At 43.3% G+C, this 17,948-nt stretch overlaps 1 protein-coding gene across 1 annotated transcript in view; it reads left to right on the top strand.

The window, feature by feature from the left end:
* The window catches only part of trpa1b (transient receptor potential cation channel, subfamily A, member 1b), a 91,718-nt gene that overhangs the window by 55,591 nt on the left and 18,179 nt on the right, over window positions 1-17,948 (top strand). The window contains exons 23-26 of the mRNA XM_055882175.1: window positions 6,690-6,872; window positions 8,273-8,341; window positions 8,892-8,993; window positions 13,029-13,144. Coding sequence (XP_055738150.1) covers window positions 6,690-6,872; window positions 8,273-8,341; window positions 8,892-8,993; window positions 13,029-13,144 — 470 coding nt within the window. The remainder of the gene's footprint in view (window positions 1-6,689; window positions 6,873-8,272; window positions 8,342-8,891; window positions 8,994-13,028; window positions 13,145-17,948) is intronic.

Below are 17,948 nucleotides of genomic sequence, written 5' to 3'. Positions count from 1 at the left end.
GTCGTTTAGGTCTGTCTACACCGTTTGTTGTTTTTGTTAGTTTAGTCAAGTTCGTGTTTTCGTTAATAAAATATGTCATTTCACTACGCTGCGCCTTGGTTCCCTCAATACTCCTCCTCTTCAGATGAAGAGGAGGAGGACTGCCGTTACAAGAACACCATAACAATATAACACTATAACAATAGAACACTACAACAATAGAACACTACAACAATAGGACACTACAACAATAGAACACCACAACAATAGAACACTACAACAATAGGACACTACAACAATAGAACACTACAACAATAGAACACCACAACAATAGAACACCACAACAATAGAACACCACAACAATAGAACACCACAACAATAGAACACTACAACAATAGGACACTACAACAATAGAACACTACAACACTATAACAATAGAACACTACAACAATAGAACACTACAACAATAGAACACTACAACAATAGGACACTACAACAATAGAACACCACAACAATAGAACACTACAACAATAGGACACTACAACAATAGAACACTACAACAATAGAACACTACAACAATAGAACACTATAACAATAGAACACTATAACAATAGAACACCACAACAATAGAACACCACACCAATATAACACCATAACAATAGAACACTACAACAATAGAACACTATAACAATAGAACACCACAACAATAGAACACTAGAACAATAGAACACTAGAACAATAGACCACTAGAACAATAGAACACTAGAACAATAGAACACTACAACAATAGAACACTACAACAATACAACACTACAACAATAGAACACTACAACAATAGAACACTAGAACAATCGAACACTAGAACAATCGAACACTAGAACAATCGAACACTAGAACAATCGAACACTAGAACAATCGAACACTAGAACAATCGAACACTACAACAATAGAATACCACAACAATAAAACCCAACCCTATGGAACAATCCTTGGATAGCTTTTCAGAATTCACTGATAAATTGGTCCACATGGAAAACTAAAGGCATAGAAACCTATAACAATAGAGCACTACAACAATAGAACACAATAACAATAGAACACTAGAACAATAGAACACTAGAACAATAGAACACTACACCAATAGAACACGATAACAATAGAACACTACACCAATAGAACACTATAACAATAGAACACTACAACAATTAGAACAATTAGAACAATAGCACAATAGAACACTACAACAATAGAACACTACAACAATAGAACACTACAACAATAGAACACTACAACAAAAGAACACTAGAACAATTGAACACTACAACAATAGAATACCACAACAATAGAACACAACCCTATGGATTAATCCTTGGATAGCTTTTCAGAATTCACTGATAAATTGGTCCACATGGAAAACTAAAGGCATAGAAACCTATAACAATAGAACACTACAACAATAGAACACTACAACAATAGAACACTGCAACAATAGAATATCACAACAATAGAATATCACAACAATAGAACACTATAACAATAGAACACTATAACAATAGAACACTACAACAATAGAACACTACAACAATAGAACACTACAACAATAGAACACTACAACAATAGAACACTGCAACAATAGAATATCACAACAATAGAACACTATAACAATAGAACACTATAACAATAGAACACTACAACAATAGAACACTACAACGATAGACCACTACAACAATAGAACACTACAACAATAGACCACTACAACAATAGAACACTACAACAATAGAACACTAGAACAATCGAACACTACAACAATAGAACACTGCAACAATAGAATATCACAACAATAGAACACTACAACAATAGAACACTACAACAATAGAACACTGCAACAATAGAATATCACAACAATGGAACACTACAACAATATGGAAGATAATTCAATATATTCTACAAGAACCAATATCACTCCCTTAAAACACAACCCTATGGAACACTCCTTGGATAGCTTTTCAGAATTCACTGATAAATTGGTCCACATGTAAAACTAAAGATATAGAAACCGTAAATGACTTGATAACAGGAAATGCATTTATTTCCATGACAGAATGAACAGTAATTTCAGACTGACAAGTGTAGATAGTTTCAAATACAAATTAATAGTTACATATCACAGAATTTAAATGTGGAATATTTTGGACATCATAGCAACCTTGAGGGAATCATATGATAGGGAAGATATACAAAATCTTGCAGAGAGCAAACCCTGCTAGCAATGAGAACTCGGCCCAGAAGCGGCCCTCTTCCGGGAGGCTTGAACTGATTTAATCGGCCCGGAAAGGGTGCCGGACTCGGCCCGGAATCAAACTGAATGACTGCCCAGAATCAGCACAAGTACATTGGTTCGTTTCCGTCTACCGGAATTCAGCCAAATTTACCAGCATCTTACCAGAATCCCCCCCGGATGCGGCCCTTGGCAAATTTAAATAAATGTATACAAAATGACCCAATTGAGTAATTTCAAATATTACTATTATACATTTTATTAATAGAAATTATACCCATCCACAAAAAAAACATTTTGTGTCGGAGGAAACCTACACCTGCGACCGTGTCAGCATGCATGCGCCTGGTCTGCCACAGGAGTCGCTACAGCGCGACGGGACAAGGACATCCCAGCCAGCCAAACCCTCCCCTAAATCGTACAACGCTGGGACAATTGTGCGTCGCCTCATGGGTCTCCCGGTCACGGCCGGCACAGGTCTCGAACCAGCATCTGTTGCAACGCAGTTTACACTGTTATGCAGGGTCTTAGACCACTGCGCCACTCGGGAGGCTCCACCCACATGTTTTTAATGCTTAATTGATCATGCTTAATTGCTTAATTGCCTAGCACAAAGTATCAAAATACTACTTAAAAAGGACTCAAAGAATTTCATTGAAATGTTAATTGTATTTTTTGATCACAGAAACAATGAGAAAAGATGGGAAAATAAATAATGAAATGTTAATTATATAAAGCGGCCCGTGTAATAATCTGCCAGATAGTAGCCCCAATCGGCCCGAGCCCCAAGTAACACATTTGAGCCAGATAACTCACACCGGAATTGGCCCGAGCCCCAAGTAACACATTTGGACCAGATACTCACACCGGAATCGGCCCGAGCCCCAAGTAATACATTTAGGCCAGATAACTCACACCGGAATCGGCCCGAGCCCCAAGTAATACATTTAGGCCAGATAACTCACACCGGAATCAGCCAGAGCCCCAAGTAATACATTTAGGCCAGATAACTCACACCGGAATCAGCCAGAGCCCCAAGTAATACATTTAGGCCAGATAACTCACACCGGAATCAGCCAGAGCCCCAAGTAATACATTTAGGCCAGATAACTCACACCGGAATCAGCCAGAGCCCCAAGTAATACATTTAGGCCAGATAACTCACACCGGAATCGGCCCGAGTTCAATCCCCGCATCCTAGCCGTAAGTAATACTGCCGAAGGCGGCCCAGACTCTGGCAACATGATGTCGGCCGCGTCTGACTCTCAGCCGAGTGCCCCAACTCTCAGCCGGAAATCGGCCCAGATCCACTGTGCTAGCTGGGTATCCAACTGCCAATCTCTTCAAAATATATAAACTATTGGAACCAAGACTTAAAAAGAACTGATGTTGGCACAAGATGGAGGGAACATTGGAGCATAATTAAAGCAAATTACAGTGAACTAAAATGTTCACTTAATCCAGTATAAACTAATGTATAGAATGTATTATACAAGAGACGAAATTCAGAATTTCCACAGCACAACAGCAGAGTCATGTCTTAAGTGTAAACCTAATAATGACTCACTAATCCATGCTTTCTGGGAATGCTATAAAGTTGTGGGCAGAGCTAGGAAGTTGGCTGTCAGAAGTATTACAATGTAAATTTACTTTTAATCCATCTGCTGGACAATTCACTTCTCATCACTCATCTTGAGAAAACGTATACTATGAACTAGGAAATCAATCAAATCAGCCATCATTAACACAATGGAAAAATACAATGATTAATTATTGAAATATTGAAATAGCATGGGTGACCGAGAAAAACAAATTGGTACAATTTAAGGCCAAGTGGCAAACAATAATGCAGTCACTAGGGATGGAGGTGTGAGTATGTGGGTCTGGACAGATGAGATGTAGTCATTGTTTAGGGTTAGGGCACTAGGGATGGAGGGGTGAGCATGTGGGTCTGGACAGATGAGATGTAGTCATTGTTTAGGCTTAGGGCACTAGGGATGGAGGTGTGAGTATGTGGGTCTGGACAGATGAGATGTAGTCTTTGTTTAGGTTTAGGGCACTAGGGATGGAGGTGTGAGTATGTGGGTCTGGACAGATGAGATGTAGTCTTTGTTTAGGGTTAGGGCACTAGGGATGGAGGGGTGAGCATGTGGGTCTGGACAGATGAGATGTAGTCATTGTTTAGGGTTAGTGCACTAGGGATGGGGTGTGAGTATGTGGGTCTGGACAGATGAGATGTAGTCATTGTTTAGGGTTAGTGCACTAGGGATGGAGGTGTGAGTATGTGGGTCTGGACAGATGAGATGTAGTCATTGTTTAGGGTTAGGGCACTAGGGATGGAGGTGTGAGTATGTGGGTCTGGACAGATGAGATGTAGTCTTTGTTTAGGGTTAGGGCACTAGGGATGGAGGGGTGAGCATGTGGGTCTGGACAGATGAGATGTAGTCATTGTTTAGGGTTAGGGCACTAGGGATGGAGGTGTGAGTATGTGGGTCTGGACAGATGAGATGTAGTCTTTGTTTAGGGTTAGGGCACTAGGGATGGAGGTGTGAGTATGTGGGTCTGGACAGATGAGATGTAGTCATTGTTTAGGGTTAGTGCACTAGGGATGGAGGTGTGAGTATGTGGGTCTGGACAGATGAGATGTAGTCATTGTTTAGGGTTAGGGCACTAGGGATGGGGTGTGAGTATGTGGGTCTGGACAGATGAGATGTAGTCTTTGTTTAGGGTTAGTGCACTAGGGATGGAGGTGTGAGTATGTGGGTCTGGACAGATGAGATGTAGTCTTTGTTTAGGGTTAGGGCACTAGGGATGGAGGTGTGAGTATGTGGGTCTGGACAGATGAGATGTAGTCATTGTTTAGGGTTAGGGCACTAGGGATGGAGGTGTGAGTATGTGGGTCTGGACAGATGAGATGTAGTCATTGTTTAGGGTTAGTGCACTAGGGATGTAGGTGTGAGTATGTGGGTCTGGACAGATGAGATGTAGTCATTGTTTAGGGTTAGGGCACTAGGGATGGAGGTGTGAGTATGTGGGTCTGGACAGATGAGATGTAGTCATTGTTTAGGGTTAGGGCACTAGGGATGGAGTGTGAGCATACGGGTCTGAGATGTCGTCATTGTTTGTGTGTGTCTGTAAGTTGTTATTTGTATGTATAAGTTTGTATGTGGAGTAAAAAAAAAAAGAAAATGGAAAAAAATATTGAAAAAGAATAATATTGAGAAAAAAAACGTTGAAAAATATTGAATTGTACTATCAATAGGTGGGTGGGAGTTGCACAGCGTACAGGAGGGTACGACGACGGGCATGTTTGGCAAGGTAGCCCCACTACCACCAGACAAAATGTTGATAGGTACAGTATCTGTATCGACTGTGAATGACAATAGAAGATGAAAGACAAGTGTAATATTTGCCCGTCGTTATATTAGCAGAACACCGCTTCTGCAGTATGATGTGAAGGATGGTTCATTCTACACGGAACTGTTACACTTGATAGTTATCAAAACACTTTGCTTAGTATATCTACATCAGTTATCAACACACTTTGTTTGGATTATAAAGTAGAAAGGTTATTTTCTCCAAACGATTTGAGGAAGTGCTCACATGCGGCTATTATGTGTTGAGCAGTTAATTAACAAAGAAATAGATTCTCCTATATGCTTAATTGAGAGTTGTTTATGTAACTTTAGTTGTTTAACAAACGTTTGGCTATATGTTTTGATGTTTAATACATTGTAAGGCTGAATGATGAGACTCTGATGAAGATTTGAAAACAGCTTGAAAGGCATGAGCTCTGCTTTGTTTTTTTGCGCAGGCTGAACACACTTCATCAGTCTCTCATTCACAATTTGACAGAATTTTACGGCGGCATTCCATTTGTGTGGCCATAAAAAAATCCATGCCTTTTGTGGACAGTGGACGGTGTGCCCTTTGCCCGGAGTGCTGTGTTATCATAGGATAGCCAGCTGCAGCTATCACCAAGCTATGCTAGCTAGCTGCTGTCAGCTTGGCTAAACACAATGTCAGTACAGGCTTTAGCCTACACATAGAACTGACCATCTTGAGATGGCAGGTCAGTCAGGAGGGGAGAAGTCCTCAGCTTCGAAACTTCATTCTCTCCATAGAAAAGCTAGTTTAGTTTACCTCGCTGTACCCCCACATTAAACCACACCCCCGAGACAACTCTTGTTTACCTTCAGTTATGGCCGCTAGCATTTCCTAATAACCATTGATGAAAAACAAGGCCTAATCAGGAAGTGCAGATGCCCTTTAAGGCCTAATGACGCCTTCATAAACCCTTCATAAGGCCTACATAGGTCATTTGTAATTTCATCAAATCAATGAAGATATCTGAGATGGAACTGCTTATGTTTTAAGTCCTCTGCCATGTTCCATGCCATCTCATTTCTCTTTCTCCCTTTTGTTGTTTCAGAAAGAGTTTGAGCGACTGGACCTGTCTGGGGTCCAGATCTTTGTGATGATGGTTGGAGAACTGAATTACCAAAGCAACATTCTGGACATATACCTAGACAACAAACTTCCATTTCCCTTCCTCACTTTCTATATGTTTGTGATGTTTGTCATCCTCATGCCGATCCTGCTGATGAACATGATGGTAAGCCTCTCCATGATCTAAAGCGTGTCAAACTCACTCACTGGAGGGACGAATCTCTGAGGGTTTTCACTCCTCCCTTGTACATGATTAGAACTCCCCTCACCTGATTATCTAGGTCTTAATTAGACACAAATTGAAAACAAATAATAAAAACCAGCACACACACACAGCCCCTCCATAGAATGACCTTGACACCCCTGGTCCATCTCAACTGTCCAAAATGGCTTCCTCTCCTTGTCTCCTTTCCTTAGATCTCTGTTGATGAATGGAAGGAGATGAGGCGAGAAAGCTACTTCAGATTATTGAAATGCAGCCCCACATTTCACAGGAAAGATGGTTATTATTTGAGTGTGTTTGTCACGCCCTGATCTGTTTCACCTGTCCTTGTGATTGTTTCCACCCCCCCCCTCCAGGTGTCGCCCATCTTCTCCATTATCCCCTGTGTATTTATACCTGTGTTCTCTGTTTGTCTGTTGTCAGTTCGTTTTGTTCTTCAAACCTACCAGCGGTATTCCCCCTGCTCCTGTCTTGCCTATTGTTCCTGGTTTTCCCAGGTTTTAACCATTCCTGCCTTTCCTGAGCCTGCCTGCCGTCCGGTACCTTTGCACCACTACTCTGGATTATCAACCCCTGCCTGCCTTGACTTGTTGTTTGCCTGCCCCTGTTGCTGTAATAAACATTGTTTGATTGTCTCCACCCCCTCCAGGTGTTGCTGATTATCCCCAGTGTATTCATCCCTGTGTTTCCTGTCTCTCTGTGCCGGTTCGTCTTGTATGTTTCCAAGTCAACCAGCATTTTTCCCGTTCTCCTGCTTTTTGCATTTCTCCTTTTTCTAGTCCTTCTGGTTTTGACCCTTGCCTGTTTCTGGACTTTGTACCTGCCTGCCTTGACCACGAGCCTGTCTGCCACTCTGTACCTCCTGGACTCTGATCTTGTTTTGACCTTTTTGCCTGTCCACGACCATTCTCTTGCCTACCCCTTTGGATTAATACACATTGTAAGACTCCAACCATCTACCTCCTGTGTCTGCATCTGAGTCTCGCATTGTGTCATGATACAGTGTTACTTCGACACAGTCTGCAATTGGATCTTACCTTCAAACCTGATAGTGTTGTAGGCAGGTTTATTGGGATGTGTCTTGTCCTGGAGGAAAAACTGAGCTATTTCCGCTAGATGGGCCAGCTGCAAAGTCAAAATTGGCTTTATTGTAAAAATGTAAACTTTTTTTTTTTTTAATACCTTTTTGTTATTAATTAAAGATTAAGGTTAGGCATTAGGGTTTGCAGTGTGGTTGAAGTTAAGGTTTGTATGACTTTGTGGCTGTGCCAGCTAGTGACCCCTCTGCAGAGCTGCCTCCACAACAACAGGCATGACTAAAAACTCTAACCTACGTGCTGTAGATCGGTTTGGCGGTCGGAGACATCGCTGAGGTGAAGAGAACCGCAGCTCTGAAGAGAATAGCCATGCAGGTGTGTAGCTGACACTAAGTCCTTTTGTTAAGATCACATTACAGACACAAGACATAACATCTAATGGATTCTTGTTCAGTATGTTGCATCTTTCCTCCAAGTCCTCAATTTACAAAATTCCTTTAGATGTTCTTCACTGAAGTGTATTGTAAAGTTGTTCTGATTGGGTCAATATCACTTCCTCATCATACTGTACCTAATCATAGACATACAACTATTCCCGAAACCTTTCTTAAAGTCCTCAATATAACAAAATGCCATACTTTCTGATTTTGTTGACTGAATGCATTACTTCTGTTGACTGACGGTGTTGATTTTGTTGACTGAAGGTGTTGATTTTGTTGACTGACGGTGTTGATTTTGTTGACTGACGGTGTTGATTTTGTTGACTGACGGTGTTGATTTTGTTGACTGAAGGTGTTGATTTTGTTGACTGAAGGTGTTGATTTTGTTGACTGAAGGTGTTGATTTTGTTGACTGATGGTGTTGATTTTGTTGACTGAAGGTGTTGATTTTGTTGACTGTCGGCATTTATTTATTTCCATGTCAGATTGAGCTCCACACCAATCTGGAGGAAAAGATGCCGTACTGGTTGTTGAAGAGATTGGACCAGTCATTCTTCACCATCTACCCCAACCGCAAGTGCTCCAAGGTGGGTATGGCTCCTCGTTAGGGTTGCAAAATGTCGGTAACTTACCTATAAATCCCAGGTTTTCCAAAAATACCGGTTAAAAATTCCATGAATCAGGAGTGAATAAGCAGGAAATACAAAATCCTTCAACCAAAATTTTGTTGACAGGTAATTTTGCAACCCTATACCTGGTGCTTACCACTGATGTGTTGGTTAGAAAAACGTTGGGAGAAATAAAAGCTGATTACCGTTTGAGGTGAATAAAGCGATGCTCCCTGTGTCTTCAATACATTTTTACACTCGCACAAAATATGACATTTACGTTAACATCGGTCACCTTCTACCATCCTACTGGGGAAATTAAAACAGTCTCTACCTTCTATCATCCTACTGGGGAAATTAAAACAGTCTCCACCTTCTATCATCCTACTGGGGAAATTAAAACAGTCTCCACCTTCTACCATCCTACTGGGGAACTGAAACAGTCTCTACCTTCTACCATCCTACTGGGGAAATTAAACAGTCCTCACCTTCTATCATCCTACTGGGGAAATTAAACAGTCTCCACCTTCTATCATCCTACTGGGGAAATTAAAACAGTCTCTACCTTCTATCATCCTACTGGGGAACTGAAACAGTCTCCACCTTCTACCATCCTACTGGGGAAATTAAACAGTCCTCACCTTCTATCATCCTACTGGGGAAATTAAACAGTCTCCACCTTCTATCATCCTACTGGGGAAATTAAACAGTCTCCACCTTCTACCATCCTACTGGGGAACTGAAACAGTCTCCACCTTCTATCATCCTACTGGGGAACTGAAACAGTCTCCACCTTCTATCATCCTACTGGGGAACTGAAACAGTCTCCACCTTCTATCATCCTACTGGGGAAATTAAAACAGTCTCCACCTTCTATCATCCTACTGGGGAACTGAAACAGTCTCCACCTTCTACCATCCTACTGGGGAAATTAAACAGTCCTCACATTCTATCATCCTACTGGGGAAATTAAAACAGTCTCCACCTTCTATCATCCTACTGGGGAAATTAAAACAGTCTTCACCTTCTATCATCCTACTGGGGAACTGAAACAGTCTCCACCTTCTATCATCCTACTGGGGAAATTAAAACAGTCTCCACCTTCTACCATCCTACTGGGGAACTGAAACAGTCTCTACCTTCTATCATCCTACTGGGGAAATTAAACAGTCCTCACCTTCTATCATCCTACTGGGGAACTGAAACAGTCTCCACCTTCTACCATCCTACTGGGGAAATTAAACAGTCCTCACCTTCTATCATCCTACTGGGGAAATTAAACAGTCTCCACCTTCTATCATCCTACTGGGGAAATTAAACAGTCTCCACCTTCTACCATCCTACTGGGGAACTGAAACAGTCTCCACCTTCTATCATCCTACTGGGGAACTGAAACAGTCTCCACCTTCTATCATCCTACTGGGGAAATTAAAACAGTCTTCACCTTCTATCATCCTACTGGGGAAATTAAAACAGTCTCCACCTTCTATCATCCTACCGGGGAAATTAAAACAGTCTCCACCTTCTACCATCCTACTGGGGAACTGAAACAGTCTCTACCTTCTATCATCCTACTGGGGAACTGAAACAGTCTCCACCTTCTATCATCCTACTGGGGAAATTAAACAGTCCTCACCTTCTATCATCCTACTGGGGAAATTAAAACAGTCTCCACCTTCTATCATCCTACTGGGGAAATTAAAACAGTCTTCACCTTCTATCATCCTACTGGGGAACTGAAACAGTCTCCACCTTCTATCATCCTACTGGGGAAATTAAAACAGTCTCCACCTTCTATCATCCTACTGGGGAAATTAAAACAGTCTCCACCTTCTATCATCCTACTGGGGGAATTAAAACAGTCCTCACCTTCTATCATCCTACTGGGGAAATTAAAACAGTCTTCACCTTCTATCATCCTACTGGGGAACTGAAACAGTCTCCACCTTCTACCATCCTACTGGGGAAATTAAAACAGTCTCCACCTTCTATCATCCTACTGGGGAACTGAAACAGTCTCCACCTTCTATCATCCTACTGGGGAAATTAAAACAGTCTCCACCTTCTATCATCCTACTGGGGAAATTAAAACAGTCTTCACCTTCTATCATCCTACTGGGGAACTGAAACAGTCTCCACCTTCTACCATCCTACTGGGGAAATTAAAACAGTCTCCACCTTCTATCATCCTACTGGGGAACTGAAACAGTCTCCACCTTCTATCATCCTACTGGGGAAATTAAAACAGTCTCCACCTTCTATCATCCTACTGGGGAAATTAAAACAGTCCTCACCTTCTATCATCCTACTGGGGAAATTAAAACAGTCTCCACCTTCTATCATCCTATTGGGGAACTGAAACAGTCTTCACCTTCTATCATCCTACTGGGGAACTGAAACAGTCTTCACCTTCTATCATCCTACTGGGGAAATTAAAACAGTCTCCACCTTCTATCATCCTACTGGGGAAATTAAAACAGTCTCCACCTTCTATCATCCTACTGGGGAAAATAAAACAGTCTCCACCTTCTATCATCCTACTGGGGAACTGAAACAGTCTCCACCTTCTATCATCCTACTGGGGAAATTAAAACAGTCTCCACCTTCTATCATCCTACTGGGGAACTGAAACAGTCTCCACCTTCTACCATCCTACTGGGGAACTGAAACAGTCTCCACCTTCTATCATCCTACTGGGGAACTGAAACAGTCTCCACCTTCTACCATCCTACTGGGGAAATTAAAACAGTCCTCACCTTCTATCATCCTACTGGGGAAATTAAAACAGTCCTCACCTTCTACCATCCTACTGGGGAACTGAAACAGTCTTCACCTTCTATCATCCTACTGGGGAAGTTAAAACAGTCCTCACCTTCTATCATCCTACTGGGGAAATTAAAACAGTCTCCACCTTCTACCATCCTACTGGGGAAATTAAAACAGTCTCCACCTTCTATCATCCTACTGGGGAAATTAAAACAGTCTCCACCTTCTATCATCCTACTGGGGAAATTAAAACAGTCTCCACCTTCTACCATCCTACTGGGGAAATTAAAACAGTCTCCACCTTCACCATCCTACTGGGGAAATTAAAACAGTCCTCACCTTCTATCATCCTACTGGGGAAATTAAAACAGTCTCCACCTTCTACCATCCTACTGGGGAAATTAAAACAGTCCTCACCTTCTACCATCCTACTGGGGAAATTAAAACAGTCTCCACCTTCTATCATCCTACTGGGGAAATTAAAACAGTCCTCACCTTCTATCATCCTACTGGGGAAATTAAAACAGTCTCCACCTTCTATCATCCTACTGGGGAACTGAAACAGTCTTCACCTTCTACCATCCTACTGGGGAAATTAAAACAGTCTCCACCTTCTACCATCCTACTGGGGAAATTAAAACAGTCCTCACCTTCTATCATCCTACTGGGGAAATTAAAACAGTCTCCACCTTCTACCATCCTACTGGGGAAATTAAAACAGTCTCCACCTTCTATCATCCTACTGGGGTAATTAAAACAGTCTTCACCTTCTATCATCCTACTGGGGAACTGAAACAGTCTCCACCTTCTACCATCCTACTGGGGAAATTAAAACAGTCTCCACCTTCTATCATCCTACTGGGTAACTGAAACAGTCTCCACCTTCTATCATCCTACTGGGGAAATTAAAACAGTCTCCACCTTCTATCATCCTACTGGGGAACTGAAACAGTCCTCACCTTCTATCATCCTACTGGGGAAATTAAAACAGTCTCCACCTTCTATCATCCTACTGGGGAACTGAAACAGTCTCCACCTTCTATCATCCTACTGGGGAACTGAAACAGTCTCCACCTTCTATCATCCTACTGGGGAACTGAAACAGTCTCCACCTTCTATCATCCTACTGGGGAAATTAAAACAGTCTTCAGGACTTACTGTGCTCAATCTCTATGCTAAATAATAATAGAGCTTTGTGGAAGGCAGCGTTTGGAGAAATCAATGGTTCCTTGTTCTTTTTTTCAAAAGGCCTCAATACTTTATTTCTGGAGTCAAGGAGAAGCAAACGAAGTGCGGACTCGTCTAGTTACCAACTCATCAGATTCAACCCCTGTCGAGGCTGAACTACGCAAACAGAAGTACAGGTAAGACACGCACACACACACACACACACACACACACACACAGTCACACACACACACACACAGTCACACACACACACACCACACACACACAGTCACACACACACACAGTCACACACACACACACACACAGTCACACACACACATAGTCACACACACAGTCACACACACACACACACAATCACAATCAGGGATCTGGGATGTTTTAAATGGTGCGTGAGCTGCCTCTAGTGGTCTTATGTAAAAACCAGTGCCACTCTTTTAGATAGACTAGAGACACAGCACAGGGAGACGTAACCAAATGTTGCTTTTTATATTCTGCCCATTTTTAAAAGTTACAAATTGTAGGAAAGTGCTCAACAGGAACATACTAAGTGCATATATGCTCTTAATAACACTAAGAGTAAGCAGAGCAACACGTACAGCCCCCCTACTGTAACTAAGCAGAGCAACACGTACAGCCTCCCTACTGTAACTAAGCAGAGCAACACGTACAGCCTCCCTACTGTAACTAAGCAGAGCAACAAAGAAAGCCCCCCTACTGTAACTAAGCAGAGCAACAAGGAAAGCCTCCCTACTGTAACTAAGCAGAGCAACAAAGAAAGCCCCCCTACTGTAACTAAGCAGAGCAACAAGGAAAACCTCCCTACTGTAACTAAACAAAGCAACAAGGAAAGCCCCCCTACTGTAACTAAGCAGAGCAACACGTACAGCCCCCCTACTGTAACTAAGCAGAGCAACAAGTACAGCCTCCCTACTGTAACTAAGCAGAGCAACAAGGAAAGCCTCCCTACTGTAACTAAGCAGAGCAACAAGGAAAGCCTCCCTACTGTAACTAAGCAGAGCAACACGTACAGCCTCCCTACTGTAACTAAGCAGAGCAACAAGTAAAGCCCCCCTACTGTAACTAAGCAGAGCAACAAGGACAGCCTCCCTACTGTAACTAAGCAGAGCAACAAGGAAAGCCTCCCTACTGTAACTAAGCAGAGCAACAAGGAAAGCCTCCCTACTGTAACTAAGCAGAGCAACAAGTACAGCCTCCCTACTGTAACTAAGCAGAGCAACAAGTAAAGCCTCCCTACTGTAACTAAGCAGAGCAACAAGTAAAGCCCCCCTACTGTAACTAAGCAGAGCAACACGTACAGCCTCCCTACTGTAACTAAGCAGAGCAACAAGTAAAACCTCCCTACTGTAACTAAGCAGAGCAACAAGTAAAGCCTCCCTACTGTAACTAAGCAGAGCAACACGTACAGCCTCCCTACTGTAACTAAGCAGAGCAACAAGGAAAGCCTCCCTACTGTAACTAAGCAGAGAAACAGGGAAAGCCCCCCTACTGTAACTAAGCAGAGCAACAAGGAAAGCCCCCCTACTGTAACTAAGCAGAGCAACAAGTAAAGCCTCCCTACTGTAACTAAGCAGAGCAACACGTACAGCCCCCCTACTGTAACTAAGCAGAGCAACAAGGAAAGCCTCCCTACTGTAACTAAGCAGAGCAACAAGGACAGCCTCCCTACTGTAACTAAGCAGAGCAACAAGTACAGCCTCCCTACTGTAACTAAACAGAGCAACAAGGAAAGCCTCCCTACTGTAACTAAGCAGAGCAACAAGGACAGCCTCCCTACTGTAACTAAACAGAGCAACAAGGAAAGCCTCCCTACTGTAACTAAGCAGAGCAACAAAGAAAGCCCCCCTACTGTAACTAAGCAGAGCAACAAAGAAAGCCCCCCTACTGTAACTAAGCAGAGCAACAAAGAAAGCCTCCCTACTGTAACTAAGCAGAGCAACAAAGAAAGCCCCCCTACTGTAACTAAGCAGAGCAACAAGGAAAGCCTCCCTACTGTAACTAAGCAGAGCAACAAAGAAAGCCCCCCTACTGTAACTAAGCAGAGCAACAAAGAAAGCCTCCCTACTGTAACTAAGCAGAGCAACAAAGAAAGCCCCCCTACTGTAACTAAGCAGAGCAACAAGGAAAGCCTCCCTACTGTAACTAAGCAGAGCAACAAGGAAAGCCCCCCTACTGTAACTAAGCAGAGCAACAAAGAAAGCCTCCCTACTGTAACTAAGCAGAGCAACAAAGAAAGCCCCCCTACTGTAACTAAGCAGAGCAACACGTACAGCCTCCCTACTGTAACTAAGCAGAGCAACACGTACAGCCCCCCTACTGTAACTAAGCAGAGCAACAAGTAAAGCCTCCCTACTGTAACTAAGCAGAGGAACAAGGAAAGCCTCCCTACTGTAACTAAGCAGAGCAACAAAGAAAGCCTCCCTACTGTAACTAAGCAGAGCAACAAGGAAAGCCTCCCTACTGTAACTAAGCAGAGCAACAAGGAAAGCCTCCCTACTGTAACTAAGCAGAGCAACAAGTACAGCCTCCCTACTGTAACTAAGCAGAGCAACAAGGAAAGCCCCCCTACTGTAACTAAGCAGAGCAACAAGGACAGCCTCCCTACTGTAACTAAGCAGAGCAACACGTACAGCCTCCCTACTGTAACTAAGCAGAGCAACAAGGAAAACCTCCCTACTGTAACTAAGCAGAGCAACAAGGAAAGCCCCCCTACTGTAACTAAGCAGAGCAACAAGGAAAGCCCCCCTACTGTAACTAAGCAGAGCAACAAGGAAAGCCCCCCTACTGTAACTAAGCAGAGCAACAAGGAAAGCCCCCCTACTGTAACTAAGCAGAGCAACAAGGAAAGCCTCCCTACTGTAACTAAGCAGAGCAACAAGGAAAGCCCCCCTACTGTAACTAAGCAGAGCAACAAGGAAAGCCTCCCTACTGTAACTAAGCAGAGCAACAAGGAAAGCCTCCCTACTGTAACTAAGCAGAGCAACAAGGAAAGCCCCCCTACTGTAACTAAGCAGAGCAACAAGGAAAGCCTCCCTACTGTAACTAAGCAGAGCAACAAGGAAAGCCCCCCTACTGTAACTAAGCAGAGCAACAAGGAAAGCCTCCCTACTGTAACTAAGCAGAGCAACAAGTACAGCCTCCCTACTGTAACTAAGCAGAGCAACAAGGAAAGCCTCCCTACTCTAACTAAGCAGAGCAACAGGGAAAGCCTCCCTACTGTAACTAAGCAGATCAACAAGGAAAGCCCCCCTACTGTAACTAAGCAGAGCAACAAAGAAAGCCCCCCTACTGTAACTAAGCAGAGCAACAAGGAAAGCCCCCCTACTGTACCTAAGCAGAGCAACAAGGAAAGCCCCCCTACTGTAACTAAGCAGAGCAACAAGGAAAGCCTCCCTACTGTAACTAAGCAGAGCAACAGGGAAAGCCTCCCTACTGTAACTAAGCAGAGCAACAAGTAAAGCCCCCCTACTGTAACTAAGCAGAGCAACAAAGAAAGCCCCCCTACTGTAACTAAGCAGAGCAACAAGTAAAGCCCCCCTACTGTAACTAAGCAGAGCAACAAGGAAAGCCCCCCTACTGTAACTAAGCAGAGCAACAAGGAAAGCCCCTTACTGTAACTAAGCAGAGCAACAAGGAAAGCCCCCCTACTGTAACTAAGCAGAGCAACAAGGAAAGCAACCCTACTGTAACTAAGCAGAGCAACAAGTACAGCCTCCCTACTGTAACTAAGCAGAGCAACAAGGAAAGCCCCCCTACTGTAACTAAGCAGAGCAACAAGGAAAGCCCCCCTATTGTAACTAAGCAGAGCAACAAGTAAAGCCTCCCTACTGTAACTAAGCAGAGCAACAAGGAAAGCCCCCCTATTGTAACTAAGCAGAGCAACAAGGAAAGCCTCCCTACTGTAACTAAGCAGAGCAACAAAGAAAGCCCCCCTACTGTAACTAAGCAGAGGAACAAGTAAAGCCTCCCTACTGTAACTAAGCAGAGGAACAAGGAAAGCCTCCCTACTGTAACTAAGCAGAGCAACAAAGAAAGCCTCCCTACTGTAACTAAGCAGAGCAACAAGGAAAGCCTCCCTACTGTAACTAAGCAGAGCAACAAGGAAAGCCCCCCTACTGTAACTAAGCAGAGCAACAAGGAAAACCTCCCTACTGTAACTAAGCAGAGCAACAAGGAAAGCCCCCCTACTGTAACTAAGCAGAGCAACAGGGAAAGCCCCCCTACTGTAACTAAGCAGAGCAACAAGGAAAGCCCCCCTACTGTAACTAAGCAGAGCAACAAGGAAAGCCCCCCTACTGTAACTAAGCAGAGCAACAAGGAAAGCCTCCCTACTGTAACTAAGCAGAGCAACAAGGAAAGCCCCCCTACTGTAACTAAGCAGAGCAACAAGGAAAGCCCCCCTACTGTAACTAAGCAGAGCAACAAGGAAAGCCCCTTACTGTAACTAAGCAGAGCAACAAGGAAAGCCCCCCTACTGTAACTAAGCAGAGCAACAAGGAAACAACCCTACTGTAACTAAGCAGAGCAACAAGTACAGCCTCCCTACTGTAACTAAGCAGAGCAACAAGGAAAGCCCCCCTACTGTAACTAAGCAGAGCAACAAGGAAAGCCCCCCTATTGTAACTAAGCAGAGCAACAAGTAAAGCCTCCCTACTGTAACTAAGCAGAGCAACAAGGAAAGCCCCCCTATTGTAACTAAGCAGAGCAACAAGGAAAGCCTCCCTACTGTAACTAAGCAGAGCAACAAAGAAAGCCCCCCTACTGTAACTAAGCAGAGGAACAAGTAAAGCCTCCCTACTGTAACTAAGCAGAGCAACAAGGAAAGCCTCCCTACTGTAACTAAGCAGAGCAACAAGGAAAGCCCCCCTACTGTAACTAAGCAGAGCAACAAGGAAAGCCCCCCTACTGTAACTAAGCAGAGCAACAAGTAAAGCCTCCCTATTGTAACTAAGCAGAGGAACA

Source organism: Salvelinus fontinalis, chromosome 25 (genome assembly GCF_029448725.1).
Source record: "Salvelinus fontinalis isolate EN_2023a chromosome 25, ASM2944872v1, whole genome shotgun sequence".
Taxonomy (NCBI): Eukaryota; Metazoa; Chordata; class Actinopteri; order Salmoniformes; family Salmonidae; genus Salvelinus; species Salvelinus fontinalis.
Note: the sequence above shows the minus strand (reverse complement) of the source record. Positions and strands in the feature narration are given on the sequence as shown.